This window comes from Pangasianodon hypophthalmus, chromosome 14 (assembly GCF_027358585.1).
Source record: "Pangasianodon hypophthalmus isolate fPanHyp1 chromosome 14, fPanHyp1.pri, whole genome shotgun sequence".
Taxonomy (NCBI): domain Eukaryota; kingdom Metazoa; phylum Chordata; class Actinopteri; order Siluriformes; family Pangasiidae; genus Pangasianodon; species Pangasianodon hypophthalmus.
In genome coordinates this window covers 8798398-8823083 of record NC_069723.1, presented here as the reverse complement: position 1 = coordinate 8823083, position 24686 = coordinate 8798398, and the positions used below count along the sequence as shown (strand labels likewise).

General features: G+C 37.2%; 1 protein-coding gene across 5 annotated transcripts; it reads left to right on the top strand.

Annotated features, from left to right (window-relative positions):
• The first annotated feature begins 127 nt into the window (after positions 1 to 127).
• On the top strand, positions 128 to 20935 carry scn3b (sodium channel, voltage-gated, type III, beta). 5 transcript variants are annotated; one of them, XM_026924270.3, is made up of 7 exons: positions 128 to 376; positions 10150 to 10229; positions 11803 to 11969; positions 14573 to 14798; positions 16824 to 16962; positions 18722 to 18813; positions 19646 to 20935. In XM_026924270.3, the coding sequence occupies exons 2-6, from the start codon at positions 10175 to 10177 to the stop codon at positions 18786 to 18788; spliced, it is 654 nt and encodes a 217-aa protein (XP_026780071.1). In that variant the 5' UTR covers positions 128 to 376; positions 10150 to 10174; the 3' UTR covers positions 18789 to 18813; positions 19646 to 20935. The 5 variants fall into 5 exon arrangements, with proteins under 5 accessions (XP_026780071.1, XP_026780070.1, XP_026780072.1 ...); XM_026924269.3 differs by having other exon boundaries at positions 10103 to 10229; XM_026924268.3 differs by lacking the exon at positions 128 to 376 and adding an exon at positions 9085 to 9677 and having other exon boundaries at positions 10103 to 10229.
• Positions 20936 to 24686: the final 3751 nt, after the last annotated feature.

The window sequence follows — 24686 nt, the reverse complement described above, 5'->3', positions numbered from 1 at the left end:
GCATACCTTTCAGCTGCTCCTACTGCTGCAGTGGCGAATGTCACGTCTGGTGTTGTGCCTTTGTTCTCACTGTATTGAGATGCAGTCATTTATATTTTTGTCAACAGGTTGTCAGGCTGTATTTCCAGAGCAGGGGTGGAGGGCTGCTTGTTATTATACTTATTTCTGTCCTGGCTCTCTCTATTACACATGGACAGCTGCAATACCTGACAGAGTGGGCTTGAATAACCTTAAACACACTGATCCTGTTCTGCGAGGGGACTGTGTTTGCTCTGGAAGTTAATGGTTTGTTAGAGACTAGTGTTGTGTTGCATGAATTTTAAAGTAGTAGACGAGATGGAAGAGTAATATATCAGTTAGGAGGAGCCCTTACCAAGTAAGTGTTATCATTTGTTATTCATAATGTACATGAATCGTATTGATTTTGAGGCATTAAGCGGTCAAATAATAACTTAATAGTAATGTAAAAGAAAACCTAAGAGCATACAGTGAATGTGATGTGTCCAAGTGCATTAGAAGATAAAGCTTGTAAGATTTATGCATTTGTTTGTGCTCCAATAATTTTAAAGCCTTGGTTCTCAGTAAAGAATGGGTTTAATCCACCTATAAATACCTATAAATAATCAAACTAATAACAATTTTAATTAAAATGTTTTCCGTGAGTGTATCATTTCAGCAATAAAAAGCTCTCTGGCTCTAACAAATATCCAAAATATTATTGTGCATCATATTTAAATAATAATCCTAATATTTGAATATTTGGATTCTTTTCACAAAATAAATCTGTGCTGAATGAGCCCATGGATTTTTTTTAAGTGTCACTGGCTGTTCACGTTTCAGAACCTCTAAACCTAGTGTTATAAGATCTCAATTAAAGATATTCTTAAAATTATGGAAGATCATCAATAAAAGAGGTTTGCAGAGGTGTCTTATGCTGTAATCATGTAGTAATCTTGAAATGCTACCAAATCCCTTTATATCTCTTCCTTAGCGCTATATGCTTGCTTTCACTGCTTGAAATTAAACACACCCCTAGTCCTGTGCCAAATTATTATAATAATCTACACTCACCATCCACTTTATTAGGAACACATGTACAGCTGCATTCATTCATTCAGTTATCTAATCAGCCAACCATGTGGCAGCAGAGCAATGAATATAATCATGTACAGGTCAGGAGCTTCAGTGCCCATAATACCCTCAGATTTTTGGCTGGTACTAACTATGAAATTATTAGTACTAACTATAAATAGTATATGTGAATTTACATTCTGCGGCTCATACACTGGCCTAAAAGGAACAATTCTTGCAAGAATAATACAATTTGTTTTTTACACAGGGTATGTTTGAAAGGTTGATGCACTTGAGAAGCGTATTTGTTTGTAGGGTCTTGGTTGGCCTACAACAGATGAAAATATAGCACATTTTATAGTAGAGCCCATGATAATAATATGTACAGAAGCTGACTGTAAGTAACGTTTGTAGAGGTGTCATTTGAATTGGTTGAACTATGAGCATTAGAGTGAAGAGCTTACTCTCAATGGATAGTGATGAGGTCAAGCTTCTGCTCAACTTGTTTGCTTCTGCAGATGCACATGGATTCTTTTCAGTTTTTTCCTCTCGTAATGTAGCTATAGGAATGAAACACTGTCAAAACAGGAATCGATGTACTGAAAAAATACTGAATCATTATATCAACCGTATCACTTACCTAGGCCCTGAGGATCATGCAGGTCATAGTTATGAAGCAATGAAGTGTGTACTGGGTTTGATGGATCACTGGTCCCTTGAGAGAGAGCAAAATAATATATTAACCACACATACTTATTAACAAAGCCCATGTCTTGTGGGGCCAGATGTGATCTCTAACAAGAACACACTTTTGGACAGTCTTTCAAAGCAGTGACTTGTGGTGAAAACAAAGCTACACTCACAAGCTTTTCCTGTAGTTCACACAATTTTAATATCATCTAGTGCAAGTGACGTCTTCATAATCAATGTTTAACTGAACCACTTTTGCTTTTTAAAAGATAATATTTGTCTGTACTTCAGTGTTGGGGAGTAGCTAGCTACAAGTAGTGATGCTACTAGCTTAACCTCATATCTTAATAGTGTGGCAGTAGGGGAGCTGTTTTCTAAATAATGGTGCTTTTCCAGTAACAAGCTACTTTTTTCCCAGGTAGCAGCATGGCAGGACAAAACTAGCTAGCTAGATATTTCCTGAAATAACCTGAACCCCAAGTAGTGGAGTGGGTCTTCTCTGTTCTTGATGGTTGTTATTTTAAGCAATTTATGTAATACTTCTTTTTTTTATTATTAAGAGTAGTTTACAAATAACAACAAAGTTTTTTGATCTTATAAAAAGCATGTAATTTTTTGTGTAATAAATTAACTGCATAATAAAATGAAAATGTCAGTTGATGTTTCTGTTTGGTAAAGTAGCTTCAGTGTAGTTAGTTTTTCTTTAGTAGCTTGTAATGTAAGTAGCTACTTTATCAGTAGTAGGCTGTAGTTTAGTTATTTTAAATCATGTGTAGCTTGTAGCTTGACAAGTTACAATTGCAAAGTAGCTTCCCCAACACTACACGTAATTTGTTCTCTACACACAACACACTAGCTCCGTTTACATGGACACTAATAATCTGATAGTAACTGGACTAGAAGCACAATCAAATTTAAAAAGTCGCATGTAAACACGTCAATCGGAATGAATTGGCCAAAACCGATTAAAATTTCATTCGGATCGTAAGGGGTAGTTTAAACCTTTTCTAATCCGATGGAGAGGACATGTAAACACTTCATCGGGTTGAAAATGAAACCAGATAGTTCTGCTCATGTGCAATGACGTACAAATCACGTAATGACGTATGACGCATGGCTGACTGACAGCTGCTTCAGCCCTCTCACCATGCCCTTACAGAACATGTAAACGAATTTCTTGACCTTGCTCTTATGGACGCCAAATTGATTGGAGATCACACGGTATTCTGCACAGCTGCCAAGTTTATACAGTACAATTGCGACTCGCATTGTCAGCAGTATTGGGGCTCTGACCGTAGCCTCACCAGGTGCCATGTACCCCTCCACCATTGAGCATAGTGTCATAAATAACTGTCGTGTCATCCTAAAATTCTCCTTCCACTCCTCGTCTGTGAAGTGGTGCAAGACGACGTTGTACCACTGGTCCTTGCTTCCGACCCTCATCCACAGATGCCTTGTTCTGGGCTCGGGAAGGGGCATTTTAATTGCTTGATAAATACACACAGTGATAAAAAGCAGACAAATACTGCTTTTTAAAACGAAAAAAAGAAGCAATGGCAAGAGAGTGGCTGCTAGTGTCTGCATGTTGGAACGGCGGGAAACGTGTATTCATGCACTGTGCACATGTCAGAAGATCAAATCCGATTCTGTCATGTAAACGCACATATCAGCCCGATTACTTTATTCAGCGTTCTTGTAAACACTGCGATCTGATTAATTTCATTCCGATTGAAACAAAAAGTGTCCATGTAAACGTGACTACTGATGCATGTTTAAACGGTGTGTTATTTGGCATCTTTTCAAACATCCTGGTTTATAGCCATACTGTATGCTTGCTGTTGGTTACACTGTAAAAAAATTACTGTAGATTTTACAGTCATTTACTGGCAACCTGGGATGCCAATAAAGTATTGTAAAATTTACAGTAAGCAGCTGTAAAACATATTTACAGTAAAGTACTGTTATATCATACATAGTATAAAATATCACATAGCCCAGTAGCTATGTTGATGCAGGATACAGCTGAGCTGAAGGATCTTGCTCAAGGATCCATTCAAGGCAGTTTGGTGGTGCTGGGATTTGAACACATGACCTTCTTATCTGCAACTCAAAGCTGTAAACACTGAGCTACCACAGCTAGCACAACTAGAGTGGACTGATTCATTGCAATCTTTTAGTAGTGTTAGAAGCAGCCGAATCAGTGCAAGGTAGTTGCGGTGGTGTTGTGGTGTAGTTGTGGTGGCTCAGTGGTTAAGGCTTTGAGTCACAGCTCAGAGGTTTGTGCGTTCAAATCCCAGTACTGTAAAGGTGTCATGGTTGGGCAAGACTCATAACCTTCAACTCAGTTGTATCCTGCATCAGCCAATTGAGCAAGTGTGCTGGGTTATGTGTCATTTTATACACCATAAATATATTACAGTACTTTACTATAAATATATTTTGCAGTTGTTTACTGTAAATTTTACAGTACTTTACTGGCAACCCAAATTGCCAGTAACTGACTGTAAAATTTACAGCAATTTATTACAGTGTAGACAATGTTAACAAGGGTGCTTTTTTTTTTTTTAATTGCTGCCCCTACGTTGACCTCCACCTTCACAAGGCATTGTGTCTCCAGACAGGCATTCTCAGTATAGATTACATCTGGCCCTGCGAGACTAACAAAGACCAGACGTGAGTGTGAATGTAGTACATGGTAATATCTCTTTGTAAAGATTTTCCATTTGCTTACGGTTTATGCTGATGAGAATATATTCCTCCCTCTGGCCTAGAACATCTGAAGCAACTGCAGATTGGTGATGAGGCAGATTCATCACCTGACCATCCAAATTTGCCAAATCTATCTCAGCTGGCAAAGATAACAACAATATCAACACATTGGGGTAGAACACAAATCTCATGTATGTCATTAGCCTACACAGCCAGGACAGAACAATAACAGGTAAATAAGGAGATAAGGGTTAAATCTAGCAACCTTATGAGAACATTAACATGCCCACTACACCTACCTTCATGTTCACATCCACACTTCACTTTGATCCAGTCTAAAAGGACTACTATTTTACACTGAGTGTTGAACAGACTCCTTTGGTTGTCTGTGAATTGCCCATAAAACCATAAATTATTTATATATTGCCTTTACTCTAAATGAAATGTTTTTCCTAGAGCATATGGAAGAGCACTTACCACCATGAAGCACTGTAATAAACATTGCAGTCTCTCTGATGAAGCTGCCTTGTCAACCTATTTAATGAGTAAAAGACCAAAGTGCAGGTTAGGCAAGGAAGCATAGAGAGCCCGGGGTGATTTTTCATTACTGTCACATGACCACTATCCAATGGGGAGACAAGTTAATTCCGAATCTTAGCGTGTGAGTAATTTGAAATTATTTGGATACTGGAACTTGATCGGAAAGCTGAATATTACACACACGTCAGTGAGAGATAGTGTGTATTAACTGCAACTGAATAGCTCTGGGTTATTTGGGAGAACTTTTCAGTACTAGCCAGACAGCTGAAACACACAGCTGAGCTGTAGCGTGCTCTTGTGTGTTGAGTAACAGGCCTAAGGGAACTTAAAGCATGCATGACTACTCACAGAGAGAAAAAAAATAATAAGGGCTTATTATATTTCATTAGTAAATGTGGACATTTTATTTAAATTTATACTGTTTATTAGTAAGTTCAGTATATACAACAAGCATTATTTACATGATTTATGATATGATTTCATATTATAATAGTAAAAATATAGATATAGTAATAAAAGTGGAAAATTCACATCCTCTGCATTGATCAAAGTGTTTGCTTGTAAATAGTTGTCTTGTCCCACACAGTATATTGATATTAATAGAGCGTTTAGGCTAATAAGTAGAATAGCAGAGTTCCATGCTTTGCTCCTATGTGAGTGCACTACTCTGGGCTGCTCAGAGCATGCTGTCATTTTGCATCACTGTTACCATGGTTTCCCTATCTTGTGGATATGGCAACCACCAGGACTGCCATTTTTAGCCTGGGCTGAGTCTCAGGCGGTTGCCAGCAATTTGCTCCCTCAGGAGCACACCAGTGCTAATGCTATTACACTGCATTAACAATGTCTATACCAGGAAACTCTATATTAGACAGCATACAATCTCTCAATACAACAATTTTATAGTGCAATAAACTGGCAATATGCTGGTGTGAGTATTGGTTAAAATAAAAGTTTTGCCGTATATGGAGTAAAATTAACAATAAACCTTTGTTCAAGCTCAGAATCTATTTATTTATTCATATGAGGCAGAAGAAGAATACATTTTAACCGTAAAAACAATCCCAGGGAGGAAATTGATCTGTCAAATCATCCGGACCACTATAAGAATAAATAAAGATGAATCTGTCTAATCCATTGAAAGAAGAGCAATCTAAAGGATATTGTCTTCCACTATAAAGTGGGTATGTATGAAAAGGCCAATAGTTGATTGCTGACCTTTAAATAATGGTGGATTTTATCAATCCTCAACCTCAGATTTTAACACCAAGAGTTGGACCTGTAAATTCATGACATCCAACAATCTGATTTACACACATTACAAAATGATAACTGAAGATTAAAACATGACAGGGAGTGCTGTTGTAGGAAAATAATCAATGACGGGGTGTTGTGATATGGCCCTGAAATTCATTATTTTCCTATAACAGCATGTCCTGAAGTGTTTAATTCATCTTATACCACAGAAATTTACCAATGATTGCAGTTTTTCATTTATTAAAGAATGATATATACTTTTTTATCCATTATAATTACATTTAATGTAAAATTGCAGCTTGTTACTGAGAAAAAAGCACTACATCTTCTGTCTTTACCTGTCATGGAAATTTTAAGAATTTTAAGTTATAGGTTTATAGGTTATAGGTTATAGGTTTTTCTTTAACATGTTTTTAGGGGTTTAATATGTTTTTAATCCATTTATTATTATACTTAGATTATGCTGAGCATCTGCCATATGAGTCCCTGTGAATTAGCCGTTTCTATTATAATGCTAATGTATTAGAAAGAGGGAACTAATATAATATAAACCTGATATTTGCCTTACAGCAGGCACTACTGTCTGAACTGCTGTTATAGAAAATAAAACACCTTCAACCCAATCAGATTCGAGAATTCAACACTGGTATGGTATAAAATTATTAAAATGATTGCGCATACAGATAAGAGAACTATATCACACTTTTTTTCCCAGTTTCCACTATCCTCTAAACTCAGTCTGGGTACTATTTCAAGGCACATACTGTTGCACTCAGCGTGACTCATGAAATAATTGCTGTGATTGCAGTGAAGCTGATTTTCCAGCCTCTCCTTGGTTAAGAGATGTGCGTGGGTTTGAACACTGGAAAAATGAACCTCTGTTCTAGAACAAAATGACTGAAGCCTAGCCATAAATGCTGTAGATGAACCACTGTTGTTATGTTCTGGGACTTGATATTGTTTATCAGAGCGTGAATGATGTGGATGCTGAATATGCAAACTGTCATGCAAAGCTATAGATGCCCATGAGTGCTTCACTGATCTGTATACTAGTGTATGCAAACTGTCATGCAAAGCTATCGATGCCCATGAGTGCTTCACTGGTCTGTGATTAACGTGTGTGCTCTGACTCAACATGCTCTATTTACCCTGTTGCATAATCCCTATGATATCAGGGAACCAAGACTACACATTTAAAATCTATGTGTACTTATAAGTGTGTTTTGTGAGAAACTAGACATTATAATGAAAAGCATATTCAGACAATGCAGTTATTGGCCATTTTACCTTACAGGTCACATTTTAGGTATCCAGTTACTGATTGTAATACATTTATTGCTCATTCACTAGTACTCGTAAAAAATGCTATGATACCTACATTTGATGTGACATAAGGCTAGTGTACGTTCATGTTAACAATAGGTATTACAGCAACTTCCTACAATACAAGTAACCTAATAAAACATCTTCATTTCATTTAAACAATATCTTTACTAGAGAGCTTGAGAGCGGCTGACTTGACCTCACACAGCAGTATCAGTGAGCATGGTCATTAAAAATGAATGCAAAGTGCCATGAACTGTGTACACACAAAGGCATTTGCAAGCATGGAGTAGTGATGCAAGTGTGAATGTGAGCGAACTTCACTTCCGCGAGCACTGAGCACTGAGACATACATGCTTACTTTCCCATCTCTTGCCAGGGTCTACGCTCGGCATTGGTCGAGGTAAAATTCACCTCACCTTGCACTGGCTTTCAACATAAACCAAAACCAAGCTCAATAAAATGTTCCATGATGACCCTGATTGCTTAATACTAAATAGGTTACTCATTTGAGTATCAGTACTGATACTTATGAGTACCAAATATATGCTCACACTCAGTCTGAAAAAAATAGCATCAATGCACCCCTGAGTTTTTTTTTTTTATCCCACTCCTGCAGCTAGCTTTTATATTTTTGCACAGAATTCTTTGTTGAATTGTTGAATTCTTGAATCTGATTGGTCAAAAAGTATTGATTACTTTGGGATAACAGCAACTCCTTTTAAGACATTATTATTATTCCTGGAAACTGCTGCAGTATAAGAGGAATAAAACAATTTGGGATGCACTGTTATAGGAAAATAACCGATTTCGGGGTAGCAGCATGACTCACTTCATGTCAGGCCATATCACACTCTTCACTGATTATTGTCCCATATCGGTATACAACTATCAAGTTTTATTCCTTAAGCATCATTTGATTATATACTTCTATATACTTATATTTACTAATGGACTTGGTTTGTGCTATTTAACAAAATATAAACAAACTAGTAATTTAAATTGCATCGACCCTGACCAGGGTAAAGCATTTAATGAGGATGCATGAATGAACTCAGTAAATGTGACTCATTCAGTCTGCTTTGTTCAACTACATTCCTGTGTTAATGAACGTGGCCTTGCTTTGTACAACAAGCTTCATATCTGACTGTGTGCTACTTTCTTGTCTACAAGAAATTTCTTGTCTACAAGAAAGTAAAAAAAACACTCATTCCTGAAAACTCCTGAAAATTGGGAACTGCGTAAGTGTAATTCCAGCTGGACACAAATGAATCACTAGGTGTTAACTCAGTGACCTGCGATGAACTGGCGTCCTAATCAGATGGCGTGCATTCCACCTTGCATCTAGTGTTCCTGAGAAAGGCCCCAGACCCGATCAGATCTGATGCCTTTCTGAAAATTTATGAATAAACAAATGCTAATTCAGCACTGAGGATTGTTCTGTGGAAAACAAAAAGTGTGCTGTATGATCACCTAATAATAAAAGCCAAATATATGCAAAATGGTATTGACGGCGTAATCTTCCAGTTTTACTCCACAGTTCGTATCAGGTCAAATTTCCATGTAAAGATCATGCATGGAGGTAAAATGGATGCCAGTCCACTTGTAGCAATTGACTAACATGTTTAGCCCACTACTCTCTCTACATTCTCCTCTGTCGGGGAACTGAGTCAGTCTGCTTGGAGTGTGAGACTGTTGCGCATGCGCAGTTGAGATAAAAGAGACTCATGACCAGACTAATAGCGGGGAAAAACACAAAGCCAGGCGGTTCTTCCACAGAGAGAGAGAAAGAGAGAGAGAGAGAGAGAGAGAGAGTAGCGCGTCAGTGTGGCAGCGGATAATTTGTGGTACTCAAATGGATGGAAAGGGAGGTCCTTCGTCGCTCTTCCTGAAACGTTAGAGCTCTCTTTTTTCGAAGAGGAGCGATTTTTCTCTGAAGAATTATCTTTTAGCTAAGTCTTTCAGCTATGTTGCTTTGCTTATGAACATTACTACGATGAAAAACGTCGGCGGAAAAACGGAGCGTCAGTTCTAGAGAGTGGAGGGGCTTGTCTTCGAGGGTGTGGATGTAATGTGTATCTCTCGCGGTATGATTTAAACTTTCCTTTGAAAAGAAAAATAAATTTTAAAAACCAAAACTGTTAGCCTAAGCGTTAGTTTAGAGTAAGCTGAGTAAGCTGTCAGATGAGTTAGCAACAGAGGCGCGTCGAAAACATAAACATTCGAATGAAACCTGTTAGCTCGCGCAGCCTAGTGGGGCGCGCGCGCACACTTTTGTTTATAATTATTATTATTTTTATCATAATTATTATTATTATTGACTAACGTGAGAGTGGAAAGTCGCTGTCCGTGGTCCTGACAAACTCCTTTATGATTTAAGGTCTTCTGTTAAAGCTGACTCAGTTTCAGAACTCCTATTTCCTGATTCCTGTTTGATTCATGTGTCCTTTGTCATTTGTTTCAAATTTATTTATTATTATTTTTATTTATTTATTATTTTTTTTTGCAACAGTGTCAACAGTGTGATGTTTGTTTCTTGGTGTGTTTGCTGGTGAACAGGGGACGCCGCCCTGCCATTAGCATCATGACAACTCAAACCAGGCTTCTGTGGCATTTTCTTTTGCTGCTCATATTTGTTGGTAAGTCATCAGTGAGCATTTAAGCTGAAAGCACATGTAGCCTTTGTACACTGTTTTAAGTGTGAACTGTAATTAAGATAAACATGTCATTATCAAACAGGTAATGAAATATTGTGTGCAGTACACTGATACATTGCTTCTTAAAAAAAACCAAGCTTCAGATGCAGAGTAACTTTTCATAATCTACTTTTAATGTTTCTTTATGAAAGTCTTTGCAAAGAGCTACTGTATTGAAAACATATTGTAATACAGTGATGCATATTGTGCATAGGCTTAAACTCTTATCTCATTGCCAGACATCTGCTTAAACTCATTTTTCTCCATCTTTAATAAGATATCACTATCAGAGCTTTGAGTATTGCCTAATACCTGATACTGATTTGATACACTTTTTTTCCACTGTAAATAATTGCCAAAGTGTTTAATCCCTCAGACTATTGTATTATTATTCAGTTATACATCTTAAAACACTGTTAAGTCACTATAGTGAAACTAATAAAAAATGTATGTTATTAGAGAGTGAAAAATGTAAATCTAGAACTTGCAACGGCTCCTGAGAGTTCAAGGGGTTACAATCTGTTAAATGTTCTTAAGATGGAAATCTTTGCAACTAAACTACTTGAAATTTTCAATAAATATTACATGTCTTCATTCTATTTAGAAAACCTGTCATGGAGGATCTGATTGGAAATATGTCAAATCTGATCCAATACCTATCCATATTGCTAATCAGCCTCAGATTCTTGGATCAAATTTGCAGACTAGTGCAGCTCCAAAAACACTAAAAATATCAATAGTGATGCTTCAGGCAAAATAGTCAAAGCTTTAGCTCTTGGACCACTGTGGTTTTTATTCATCAGTGTAACCCTTCCAAACAACAAAACGTCATTCGTCTTGGCAGCCTGGGCTCGGGGCTGTAGGTTATGTAAGATGGCTGCTATTTCAAACAGTGGACCAAGAGACTGTGTTCACAATGCTCTAAAGAGTGTTTTAATTTCTGCATCACAGTGACTTGTACTCCACCGTGCTTTAATGTACATGTGTGCGCACTGTCCGGTACAGGTGTAAAATGCATGTCTGACTTGGGTCAGACACTGTGAAGGCTGATGAGCTCAATTAAGTTTCATTATTTCTGGCATACAGACTTAATAATAATGAATGCTCCTGTTCTCCCTTAGCAGCTGTCTGAATCCGAATTAATTGACCTGCTTTTCAGAGAAAGGCTAGAAGTTTGACAAAGGAAAGAATAAAATTAGGTCTTAAGGGTGAGATCTGATCTGTTTGATGAGGCTAGAAACGTATTCATTTTTTAGAACTGAAAAAAGCATGCCCAATAAGGTGAACTATTCTTAAGAGGCTAATTTATTATGGCTATAAGTTGCATTAGTGCTGTAATGTTAAACTGCCTGAGAGCAAATGTAATAAATGTGTCATGGTATACTCAGTAGTCTCAGCATAATGGTCTGGGATTGCACAATTTACCACGTGAGTATGTAGTCGAATAATATAGAGAGAAGACCTGCATTGATAATACATTCCAATCATTTCTAATACTCTCTGTTCTTGCATCCAGTGCGAGAATGCAGACCAGTGTGCGTGGACGCAATCTCAGACACAGAGGCAGTGCTGGGGAGCCGCATGAAGCTCACCTGCATCTCGTGTATGAAGAGAGAGGAAATCAGTGCTCAGACTAAGGTGTACTGGTATTACAAACCTGACCGGGATGCCGTCCGCCAGGAGGTAAGCTCATCATGCATCTATGGGGCAACACAGTCTCACAGAAAAAAAAAAAACGTCTGCATGCAACTTATCTGCAGCACCTTCTATATGTTGAATATCAACGTTCTGTCACGAGCAAAGGTTGTATATCAATGTATCAAACATTCATTCAGATGCTCTGCATGTCATGTAATTTAACCCAGCCCACTTCTACCACTACGCTGTTTGAATAAGATCAATACGTAGTAAATAATTTGGTTTTGTTGTGGTTTGATTACTGGAAGCACTAAGTTGCACTTGTGGGATATTTTAAGATAAAAAAAAATCACAATTTTGCGATATCAACTCACAATTATGAGATAAAAAAATGTCACGGTTGAGCCATGTTATTATAACTCGATTACATAAATCTGTGTAATATCTTCTCATACCTGGCAGAAATGAGCTTCCATACAAACATAACTATACACATCTTACAGTTATAAAATACAAAAGAGTGCTTTAGTCTTATATTTTGTGTGATTAAGAGTTGATCACTGTAAAAACACTGTGTATATGAGTGTGTGCAATTTAAAAAAAAAAGAATCCTGCTTGATTTTGTTAACCACATGTATACTAAATGCATAAAACAGATGACTGCCTGCAGTTACAAATGATGTGTTTTTGACCTCATCATTTTCCAAATGTCTTGCCAAAAAATTTAAAAAATAAATAAAGCATCAATTTACTCTTTTCATACTGTAGTGCTATCTCTTCCATTCCTATTTGTCCCATCTTTTCACACCAGTTATACATCTCTACATTTGGCCTTGTTAAGCTACTGTAGGACAAGGACATATAAACAAGCAGTACTAATATAGACTATGTAACAAGCTCATTTTTATGTGGAATACTTCAAGGTTACTCAGCAAAATGGCTAGTGAAGTAAACGAGATTCCTGTCGGTGCCAGAATTGACCTGCATTTATTCATTTCAAGCCCTGCTTGTGATTCAGATTTACTTGTTATCTAAATTAGAGATATGAACATTTCCACGAAATTCACAGTGAAAAGATTTTTGACCTTCAGTTGAAAAGAAATATACAGTGATTTTTGGTGTGGTAAATGAAGACGATTATATATATACACCCTATAACAGGGGTCGTCAAATGGCAGACTACAGTCTGGATGCAGATACAGCATAGTAGTTTAGCATCTTAAACTGAGTACTCAAAAATACTGTAGCAGATCCAGTCAGAATATGAAAAGATGCCATAGTGCAGAGCAATATATATATATATATATATATATATATATGTATACTAGTATGTGTATATATATTATGTGTATTTGTATGTAGATATGTTTTTACATGAACCATCGTGATTTCTGTATCAGATCCTCTGGTGCAGGTTGTTAAGGCCAGTCACAAGCATTTATGTAAATTATTTACCTGAAGGCATCTTACTGAGAAAGGGAAGAGCTTTTAGACTTGAAAGAGCTTTCTGATCTTACTAGTGAAGTAACAACATGGCTTACTGAAAAAATAAGTCGGAGATGACAATATTTAAAGATGATTGGACAGAAAAGTATGTTATTTATTCTCTGCTTTAAGTGCAACACAGATGTCTCATCTTTTAAAGTCTATGGCTGTAGTTAAAAGTGGTAATGTAATGCACCAGTGTGAAACAAAACAACTACTTCCAGTTGATGTGTCTTATTTACAGCCATGAACTAGTCATTAATGGTTGAGCATTAAAAAGTATCTGTTGTTGCTAGGCTTGTGCGACATGATAAATTTTCCCTGCTTACCATTAACCATTTAAAAAATTGGGATAAACTATTTAATCATCAATAACCAATACTTTTGCTGTACCGTAAACATGAAAAAACCCCATAGCTTTCTAAATATCATCAACAATAACATTATTTGTAAAGTGTTAAATTTGACACTTTGTGGTAGGTTTATGTAATCTTTATAGGTCAAAATGTTTTTTTGTTTGTTTGTTTGTTTGTTTTTAAGTTTTGGAATTTTTGGCTAAAATATTTAGTGACATCCCTGTATAGTTGTCTAAATTATTAAATTAGTTAGGTTGTATATACATAGAGTTAAGTTGTATATACATTGATATTAATCAAATCATATTAATGAACACAAGCCCTTAGAGTCCGACAGAGATCCAAGATCATTTGCGATGGGCGAAGGGCTGGGGCTTCCAGGTGGCATCAGTTACTTTTGCTTAATACAGATGTTTAAAACACCTGAGCAAATCATTTCAGATTCATGCTATAAAATGGCTCATCTTCCATTTTATTGTGGAGAAAAATAAATTTTTTGGCATATTCTTGAGTGATATCTCAAAGTTATGTAAAGGTTGGCAGCTCTGGTAATATAATATAATCGGAGTAAACATCACTCGGAATCGTGGCAGTGTAATATCATGTAGAGACGATTAAATCCTTATATCACACAGGCCTAGCTGTCGCCATTCAGCCATGTTAGTTGCTTAAACAGAGCTTTGTAAACAAAGATTTTTATGTAGCTGGACCTTCACAAATTTTACCCCAACTCTATAGGATTTACGATAATTAATTAACTCTGTTTGCATGTGGGTTAATTAAGAGAGGCTTCTCTGTATCCATTAGATCTACCTATATGATGGCGAGCCGCAGGACCGGGAGGGGCCGTGGAAGGGCCGTCTGTTGTGGAATGGCAGCAAAGACCTGCAGGACGTCTCCATCAGCATTACCAACGTCACACTGAATGACAGCGGCCTGTACGAGTGTGTGGTGCACCGCCAATTTTCCTTCAACTCATACACCCCTTCCATTGAGAAGACCATTGAGATTGAACTGGTGGTGCGAGAGGAAGGTAAGGAAGAGCACACACTGTTGCAGTCTTGTTAGTAGAATGACCATGTTTTGACCACTGTGGTGTTAACCATCTGATGATGACAATCTGACTATTTAGTTTTTGTCCCCAAAATGTAAGATTTTAATGTCACTATATAAGTTTAGACATTTCATTAAATATGGCTTCACTTTGCCCTTTTTGTGTCTTTGTGTTTGTTCAAATAATAGTGTGTGTTTGTTCTGTTTTTGTTACTACTTACTGCCTACTGCTTATTGGAAGGCAGTTGTTTTCAGGGGATGAGTTTTATCTAACCAAGCTGTTACTACTCTTTCTATTTTAAGGGGTAATGTACAGACTCTGCCTTGTATACTATTCTGTGGATGCCTGCCTTGAGATTGCTGAATGCACAGCATCTGACACTTCGAATATACTTTATACAACGTATATTTGTTTCTACTGACTCATTCGACCACAATTGCATTATCTCTATCTGTGTCTTGATCACAGGGTTTTAAACACAGATAGAAAGCCACAATGTTGTATTGAAGTGGTGGATTGTTTGTATTTTATACACTAGTTTATAACCCCAAACTTACTGTACAACTCTACAAAGCTTTCACATTTCATGCATGCAGTGTCATTAAGTGCAGTGCACGAGCCATCATGGCCATCACATACAAATCTACAAAAATAATGATAGTATATTAAATATTAAATATATATTACAATTTATTAGCTATTGGTCAATATAGCAAGTGTTTTATTTTTCACATGCACTGCACTGCTTGTGATGCATCATTAAACCAACAGTTCTCAACTTTTTCTGTCTCCCAGCTAAACATCTAATGTCTGTTTAATTTAATTCCATATAGAAATTGTGTACATTGCCTGTCGCACATCTTTTGCTGTTCTGCTGAAGACGATAAAGCTGAGAAGTCTGGTGTCATATTATTCCACTCTCTGCACCTAATTCTTGCTCATTTTGACTGAGATGAATCTGTCATATCATTGATCTCCGTGTGTTTCAGTATACTGCAAAGAGATTTTCTACAGCATATTTGAGCATGGATTGTATGCATGTGAATCGCAACATGTATTAGGGTATCCTGAGTTAAAGTCAACACAATATACAATCAAGCTTATGTTGCCCATGATTGCATCTTCCCAACTTAACAACTGGTATTGCTTAAAATCAATTGACAGAAAAAAAAAACAATGGTATATTTCTTTGACAATATTTGCTAACTTCTACACATACTGTCCATAGACAGTATTGTTCAAGTTGTTTTGGACATATAGTACTAAAGAAAATGTTCAAATTGGCAAGTAATTAATGTTTGTGTTACTTAATTCAGGTCAGTTCAATGAAATTTATTAAATAAGTTCAATTAAATTCAATTAAAGTTGGTTCTTCATATTAAATGGATAACTTCTGATAACTTCTGTTTACTCAAATTGGGATTCAGCCAACTGCCTTCAATATTAAAGTAGATCTTACAGGCTTATTTTTGTTTCTTCAGTGTATTAAATAAGGAATACAACATGACAGAGTGTGCTATTATAGGAAAATAATCAATGATGGCGTGGTATGATGTGGCCAGATGTATAGCAGAGTTACTTTTACCACCCTAAAGTTGATTATTTTCCAATGACGGCATGTCACAAAGTGTTTCATTCTTCTTAAACTACAGCGTTTTACTTATTAAGGAATGACTCATCATATATTTTATACACAAATAGTTACATCTAATGTTGTGGCACGTCCATGACACCAGGTAGTTCTTGTTATCATGTTAATAATTGTTCCCTCACATACCTTTCTTATTTGTTCTCTGTCTTGAAGTTGAAGACAATAATTAATGCAACACACTTCCTGAAAGAATTCATGGCAAACATGCCACACTTTAAGTGATGTATCTAATAAGCTATGTAAGCATTTCAAATGCATTCAACATTTAGCCCTATAGCTTAAAATCAGCTATCCAATCACTGTATTATTAAGTCACTAATCTGGTATTAATTTATGTTGTGTGTGTGTGTTAGCAAGTGAAGATCCCACAGCACTGTACTCAGAGATCATGATGTACGTTTTGCTGGTGTTTCTCACCTTCTGGCTGCTGGTTGAGATGATCTACTGCTACAGAAAGATCTCCAAATCAGACGAGCAAGTGCAGGACAGTGCGTGAGTATCCAAAGACCAGGATTTCTTTCCAAACTTCTGTATGTGTATCTGAACACATTAGCTTTTACGTTGAGATCCCTAACCCTGATTTTAAATCAGGATAACATGGTAAGATAGTACCATACAGATATTTATACTACATTTCACATTGTGTGTATCGTTAAATTTTCACTGTCACATCTTACCCATTTAAATACAATTTTCAGGTAACTTTCTGCCAGTCACAAACAGGCTGAGTTTGAGTGGTTCACTGATACCACAGTGTAGACTAAGAACTGCATAGATTAGTTGACTTGCTGCTGTGGGGAGCTGTTGACTAGTTGGGCGGTGGCAGACAATAAAGAAATGCAGACAGATGCTAACGAAAGCAGACCAAATGTGTTATGCGTTGTTAGTCTAGAAATGTTTCACAATAGGTGAAAACAGTTTTACAGTCAACTGTACATTGTGTAAGACTATGCTGGGAAGGGACTGTTTTTTTTTCTTTTGATTCAACTGAACATTATCACTTTGATATTATTTTGTATGAAGTATAGAGGATTGTGTGGGACTTTTTTTAATAGAGGATTGTACGGGGCTTTTTAAATCTAAATCTTGCCCACTCCCGAAGGAATTCCTCCCCAGTTATTTCTGTTGCCCTTTGAAGCTAAATATAATTTAAGTAAAATCCTTGCTAACAGAATGAATTATGTCATGACCAGCCCTGTGCAGCAGAGTTCATTCAGTGCCGCAGGTTGTATGACACTATACACTCAGCTGTTTTAGAGTGATGTATGCTAGCTGAAAGTCAATCCAGAGTTGGACGTGATGGAAAAAAGTCCCAGATGCGGCTGTAGACATAGCATCCTCCATCCTAAGGCCCGTTATTGAGCTTCAAACAAGGCTTTGTTGATGGACAGGAGCTTCCATGCTGCGCAGTCTCAGTTTCAAATTTTTCATATTTTTTAAGAATGGGGTATATCCTTATGAAGTGTAATATACTTTTTGTTTTAACTATGGAAAAGACAACTGGTTGACATGTCAACTACTTTTTTAAAATGCTGGTTATGCAAATGAATAGTTATGCAACCCCTACAGTGGGCACGTTATCAGAAACATAGGTTTAATATGTTTAATTGTTAGTTTATAGCAAGTGCAGTGCACAACATGGATGAAATATATACAGTCAGCAGTAAAGACCAAAGCAAATGGCATTAATAATCAACTAATTATTATATTCAGGCATTAGCGATGGCTTTCTAGTACATTCACTGTAATGAGCTGTTTCAATCCATGGACAACTGCATTATGAACACACATAAACAAGCCCACACACACACACAGAGCTAATGCATCCATCCACAGTGGTCTAGGTGCATTAGTGAACCCTAATCAAATCAGCTATGTAGTGTAGACAGGAAACATTGCTGGACCCTCTCCAGGCTTATCTGTTATAATCAGATTGTGATATTTATCCCTTCCCTACTGCCATTTGACACAATCCAAGACCATTGTACACCTAGCACTTTTCTTTCCATTATTGAGAGGCTTCATCTGCCATTGCCTGATGTTTGTGTTTCTATAACTGTTTTCTATTCCTCTTTTATATCCATGGACGCTGGAGAAAAAAAGGGAGAAACAAGATCCTGAAATGTCCACCATTTTTTAATTCAATATTTGCACTGATGTGTAGCTCTTTAGTAAAATCCTACATTTTATGGTGCAGTAAAGCTGCACCCTCTTAGATTTTGCCTCTTTTTTTGTACCCATTTGTCTACAGGACAGACTACCTAGCCATACCCTCTGAAAATAAAGAGAATCCGCCGGGTCCTGCGGTAACGGAATAAAAGTGGTTGTCTCACACACAATACGGTATTTTAAATTTACCTCTCGCTCAGTCATGTCACCTAACCCTCACCTACTCATCGTGTGTGACTAACCCTCTCCACCTCTGTCTCATCCCTCCATCAGTCTGATCTGTTCTGACAAGTTGTGTCCTGAAAACCATCCGTATCCTCTCATATCTGTCGACTCGGATATCTACTTTCTGTCTAAAACCGATTCCTTTAAACTACATACTAACAATTTCTAACAGGTAGTAAATATGAGGTGAAGCACTGTCCAGTAACAGCACTCATGACTCTAGAGACCATAGGATGCCAAATGTTTGTGTTTGGAATGCTGCTATCATTTGCTATGTGGGAATGAGATGCCCTCCTTGCTGCAGAACCAAAGGTCCAGGGAGTGAAGCTGCTTCTGATCCAACTCCTCCAGTAAGCTTAACCCGTAACCCACAAGATGGTGTACAACACAGAACAACAAACACACTTATCCAGCCTAAAACACACTGAGCTGTCTCCACCCCCTGGTCTTTTGGAGGAGCTGGAGGAGTCAAACAGGATATCTGACAGTTTCAAACTGAGAGACTCAACAGTGACACGCGGTGGTTTGGCTTTTCCAAGATTTAGTAGTGTTTTAGAGAATCAAGTGCCTTGATATTTGTTGATCAGATTGTAGCCTAGTGATTAAGCATGCCTATCTTGGAACAGTCTAGAAACCTGGAATGGGTCACTGCACAGCGTCCATTTTGCTCTGTGGGGAATTCATTTAACCCAGTGGAACATAACATTATTGATTATAACCCTTGGATTATACCAAATGAATTATTAATTCACAGTAATCCTAATGTTGTTTTCTCTTTCAGGTTCTGATGATTTCTTCTGGCATAAAAAGAGGCTGATCTTTGCAGGGACATTGCCAGCGTGCGAGTAGCACTGACATAACACGAAACCTGACAAAACAAATCCCTGTCGTCTTGCTCACATAATGAGAAGCAAATTCTCCACTGCTTAATTATCATCCCTGTCTTTCTCTCAGTGAAGGTGACAATTACACTAGAGAGTAACACTAGAGAAAAACGAGGTCATGTTGGTGTTTTCACTACTTTTTGCCTTAGAGGAGATTCAACATTCTTAACAGTAATCAGAAATAAAAAGCTAGCACACTGCCTATTTACAAAAAATCATATTTGCTTGCTGTTCAACATACTCAGAAAGCCTTTCATGTTATTTGATAGAGTCTTGTTCTTACCATTTTGATAGAACAAAATCGATTTTTTGAAAATGTACTCCAACATCTTTTAATCCATTCTTTAAAAAAAAAGGATTGCATTACATCCTAGCTTTCAGGGTTGCTTTAGACCAGGCTATTTTTTCTGTGTCAGGTTCAAAACTGAGTCTTTAAGAGTGTATGAGATAATCACTGTAGTCAGCTCAGCTCATATGATAGCTTACACATAACATTATGCTTTTGTGTGCGAATGAACCTACTTGTGTTTACACCCGACATGTGGATCATGCCTTTTAAAGAATCATCTTTCTGGTCATGAGATTTTGAAGTTGAGATTGTGAAGTATGTGACAAACTGCATAAGTCCCTTTAGAGCCTTTATATCAACAGTGGTAATGTTTACTGTAACCATGTTGAAGTCACTTTTAGTGATTATTGCTCAGTAACACACTGTAGTGACTCCGGAAACCTTTACTCTGTAATCACTACTAATCTTACAGTTACTGTGGACAAGTTGTGTGTTGTATTGTGTTTCTCTCTAGATTATGAGCAAGTTTTTTTTTTTTTTTTTTTTTTTTTCTCGAATGTTTACAAGAGGACTCACGAACTATCCGCATAAACTATTAACAAACTCTCTATAAGTGAATACCAATCAGTGTGGCTGTGCGAGCATGACATAATTAGCTAGTGAATGCAACATTGGTTCCTATAAACTACTTTTACAATTAGGGCAATGTGAAAATGACTGTGTATCTGCACTTTATCCCCTCTGGAACTGTTGATAATGCCTTTTACTGTCTTTTATATTAATACGCTGTCAGTACAAGAGGACAAATGACATGTTTTCTTGCCCTGTCCAGGAAGAGCTGTATTTCTCTTGTGAAAGCTTGCCATCTATTATTAAAGCGAAGCTCTGTATTATGAAAGATCTTGGCCCTTTAGTCTGATTGCTTTGATGATTATGTATTTTAAAAACATAAACGGAGGAGCAGAATATTAAAGTTAAAGCCATTAAAGTTACATCACAGAAGTTAAGAACAGTAGGACAAATACCTGACATGGCCACTAAATGCCTCTGTTTCTCACGCCTGATCATTGCACTTAATCTAGTGTGTGATGTAGCCAGCCATATTACACTTATATTCACTTTTGAAACTGAGCCCATTCAGAACCCCATAAGATGGATTTGATTAATCTATCCACATGCTCAGTTTGTAATCAGAATCGACATACTCACTTGCCCTGTTCATAGTGCTGTGGTCTGTGTCTCCCTCTATTGCTCATAATACACATAGACTAACTGAGTTCTCAGACATCTCGGACCAATTTTTTTTTTTTCATTCATGAACCTATGAAACAGGTATGTACCAATATAATCATTAGGGAAGTTTTCTGATTTAAAGATTGATTCCTGTGAACTTCAATTAAAATTGAAGTACATGAAAAACATCAATATATTTAACAAAATTATAATTCCACTTGTATGTTAATAGGTTTAATTGCACACACTCTCACAAACACACACACATATATATATATATACACCGTCCACTTTATTAGGAACACCTGCACAGCTGCGCATTCATGCGGTTATGTAATCAGTCAATCATGTGGACAGTTGAAGACTGGAAAAAACCCAGGTGATATTTTTTTCTAATCTTCAGCTGTTCGGTTTGGGTGAGTCTGTGCCCATGATAGCCTCAGATTCTTGTTTTTGGCTGACAGGTGTGGAACCCAATGTGGTTTTCTGCTGTTGTGGCCTCAACCTCAAGGTTCGATGTTTTGTCCATGCTGAGATGTTTTTCTTCCCACCACAGTTAAATAGTGATTATTTGAGTTACTATATCCTTCCTGGAAGCTCAAACCAATCTGGCCATTTTCCTCTGACCTCTCTTATCAATAAAGCATTTCCACCCAGAGAACTATCACTCACTCAATTGTTTTTGAGTTTTTTGCAGTTGTACCAGGTGTTCCTTATAAATGGATGGTGAGTGTGTTTACCTAAACAAACAGTGTCAGGACGAGCAATGAGCTATCAAAAACATCCCAAATATCCCAAAATTATCCCACACTTTGAACATCCACTGGAGAGAAGGTCACTGGTCAGAGGGGAGAAGCTGTTTACAGGGCATATTCACTTCACAAAGGTGGGCTTTATGAAAGAGTGGCAAGTCATATGAAATCCTGTTTGTGCAAAAGTGTGCCAAAAGGCATGTTGAAGACTCAAAAAACATGTGGAACATGGCTCTCTGGTCTGATGAGATGTAACTTTTTGGCCTTGGCACAAAGTGGAAACCAAATATTTCGCTACAATTAGTAAACCCAAAACAGTTAATCACTGTAAAAACACCATCTCCAAAGTGAAGCATGGTGGTGGGAGCTTCATGTTGAGTGTTGCTCTTGGCACCTTAGTTGCTTCTCTGACTAATGCCCTCTATGCCGTGTGTGTCTGGGTGGGTGTGTGCAAATTGCAACATTTTTAATATCCATGTTTGCAAATTCTCATTGTACAAATGATAAATTTACTCTATTACACAAGAAAATTGTTAAAACTTTCTGCATCAGTATCAGGATACTATTCTTGGTATTATTTGGTATTGGGTTGAAAATTAAATCAGTGGTAAGGCTGCAGGGCTCAGGGCAGCATTTTGGACACATACAGTACCAAAGATTCTGGTACCTCCTTTATCAGAACTTTACTGCAAACCACTAGATGGCAGTATTCCCTTTCAGGCAGAAGTGGTTCTTTTGGTGGCTGATTTTTTTCTCATGAGATCTTTTGAAGAAAGAGTATACATAATTAATTTCCTCAGACACTCTTGCCTCTTTTGATCAAATGCTGCATAGTAGCAGTTATGTCAGATATGTGAAGCTCAATTACAGGATATCCAAGTAGACCACTAAATAATGGTTCAGCCCTGAAGAGAATAGCCTACTGAAGAATAACTGATTCATTACATACAAAATACATGAATGCCACCCTTATGATGTGGCAGTTTGCTGTTAAGACAGCATGATGCCTGTGCTGCCTAAGAGGAAATTCCCTGTATTGACCTATTGCAAGCTCAACCTTGGAAATAAATGTAGGTGGAGAAGCTGAGCAAAGATTAGCTACTGCTTAGGGGGAACTTTGGTCCTATTCTTCATGGTGCATAGTGCACTCTGTTCAAGACTGATTTAATCCTTAGACAATCTCAGTCAGCTCACACATGTTCAAGTGATAATGAAGACAACACGATAGGGACACTGTTCCACTCATTAACAGCTTTTCATCTCTCTGCTGACAATCTGCTAGAGACATTTTCAAGCAACTGAAACTTGAGGAACTCAAGGACTTGGTTTGAATACATCAGTCTTACAAAGAAGGTAGGGTAAGATGCTGATATGAATAGGCTAGAAATGTTTTGTTCAAAAGGTTTTGAATGTTTTTTCCAAAGGTTTAATTTTTGGCATCCACATCAGATTATTTGCTGTTAACAACAGATGCCAAAAATTAAACCTTTTGAAAACAGGATGGGGGAAAAAAACAGACCAAATGGAGATTAAATCTAGGGGGGTTTCTTTCCCCTGTGTAATCACCTGAAACAAAAGTCACTGATAGGCTTCATTAATCTAGCAGTAACTTTTGTTTCAGGTGATTACACAGAGTGAACCGCCCCCAGATTTACTCTCCATTTGGGCTGTTTGTTTTTTTTTTTTCATCCTGCTTCACTGACACATCTGTAACACGTCATTAGCAGTGACTGAGAAGTCGCATGTGAAGTACAGTCACAGGTGTAATGAACATGAATGAGGTGGATTATTTACTCAATCATCCTTTTTTTCACCAAAATGCATTTGAAGCAGAAACTAGAAGTAGACAGACTAAGCATGCATTGCCCAAGTACAAATTACACAATTAAGGACAGACAAGAGAACTGTAAGTTCAGTGTTTTTTGGTTTGAAAAATAAAGGGAAAAATAAAAAGCCTTTCTGTTTTGCATGTTTGCTATTCAGAGGAAACACGACATGAACCCAGTAGGACATTATGGACTTGAAACACTTAAAAGAAATTAGAAACCACAAACACAGCTGCTTATGTGCGTAAGTGAGTGTGTGTGTGTGTTTGTGAAATAGTTTGCCTCACATCATTCTTATTACACCACCGGGACCTTGTGATATAATGTGTTCCTCAGTCCTAAGAGTTTCAATGTCAGGCTGTTGATAGATATTTAATATTATACAACAGTTAGTTTCGGTCCACTAATTTGATTGGACAAGAGGCGTTCCAAGAGTGCTTATATTTAATATAACCACAACGGGATGTCAAGTCAAGTCAAGTATTTTCATTTCAACCATATACAGCTAGTTAGTACACAGTGAAACGAAACAATGTTCCTGCAGGACAGTGGTGCTACATCAAACAACAGAACTACAAGAGACTACACATTTCTATACAAAGTGCATGTGCAAACGTGCAAACAGCAGAATAACTACTAAAACAGCACAATAACTACTAAAACAGTACAATAGGCACAGTCAGAGACATGTTTCTCTGTGTGTACCACTCCGCTCGTCTGTGTTTACCATGTAAAAATTCCTAGTTTGAAACAGTTACTACAGTAGTGTTAGCGACATAATCAGCAGACATGGCAAATGATACTTTTCAGGAATATAGCTTCTGACTTAAAATATGAA

Coding starts and splice junctions, on each gene's coding strand:
- scn3b (XM_026924270.3), top strand. CDS start 10,175: ATGACAACTCAAACCAGGCTTCTGTGGCATTTTCTTTTGCTGCTCATA. Junction 10,230..11,802: donor TTTGCTGCTCATATTTGTTG/GTAAGTCATCAG, acceptor TCTTGCATCCAG/TGCGAGAATGCAGACCAGTG. Junction 14,799..16,823: donor ACTGGTGGTGCGAGAGGAAG/GTAAGGAAGAGC, acceptor TGTGTGTGTTAG/CAAGTGAAGATCCCACAGCA.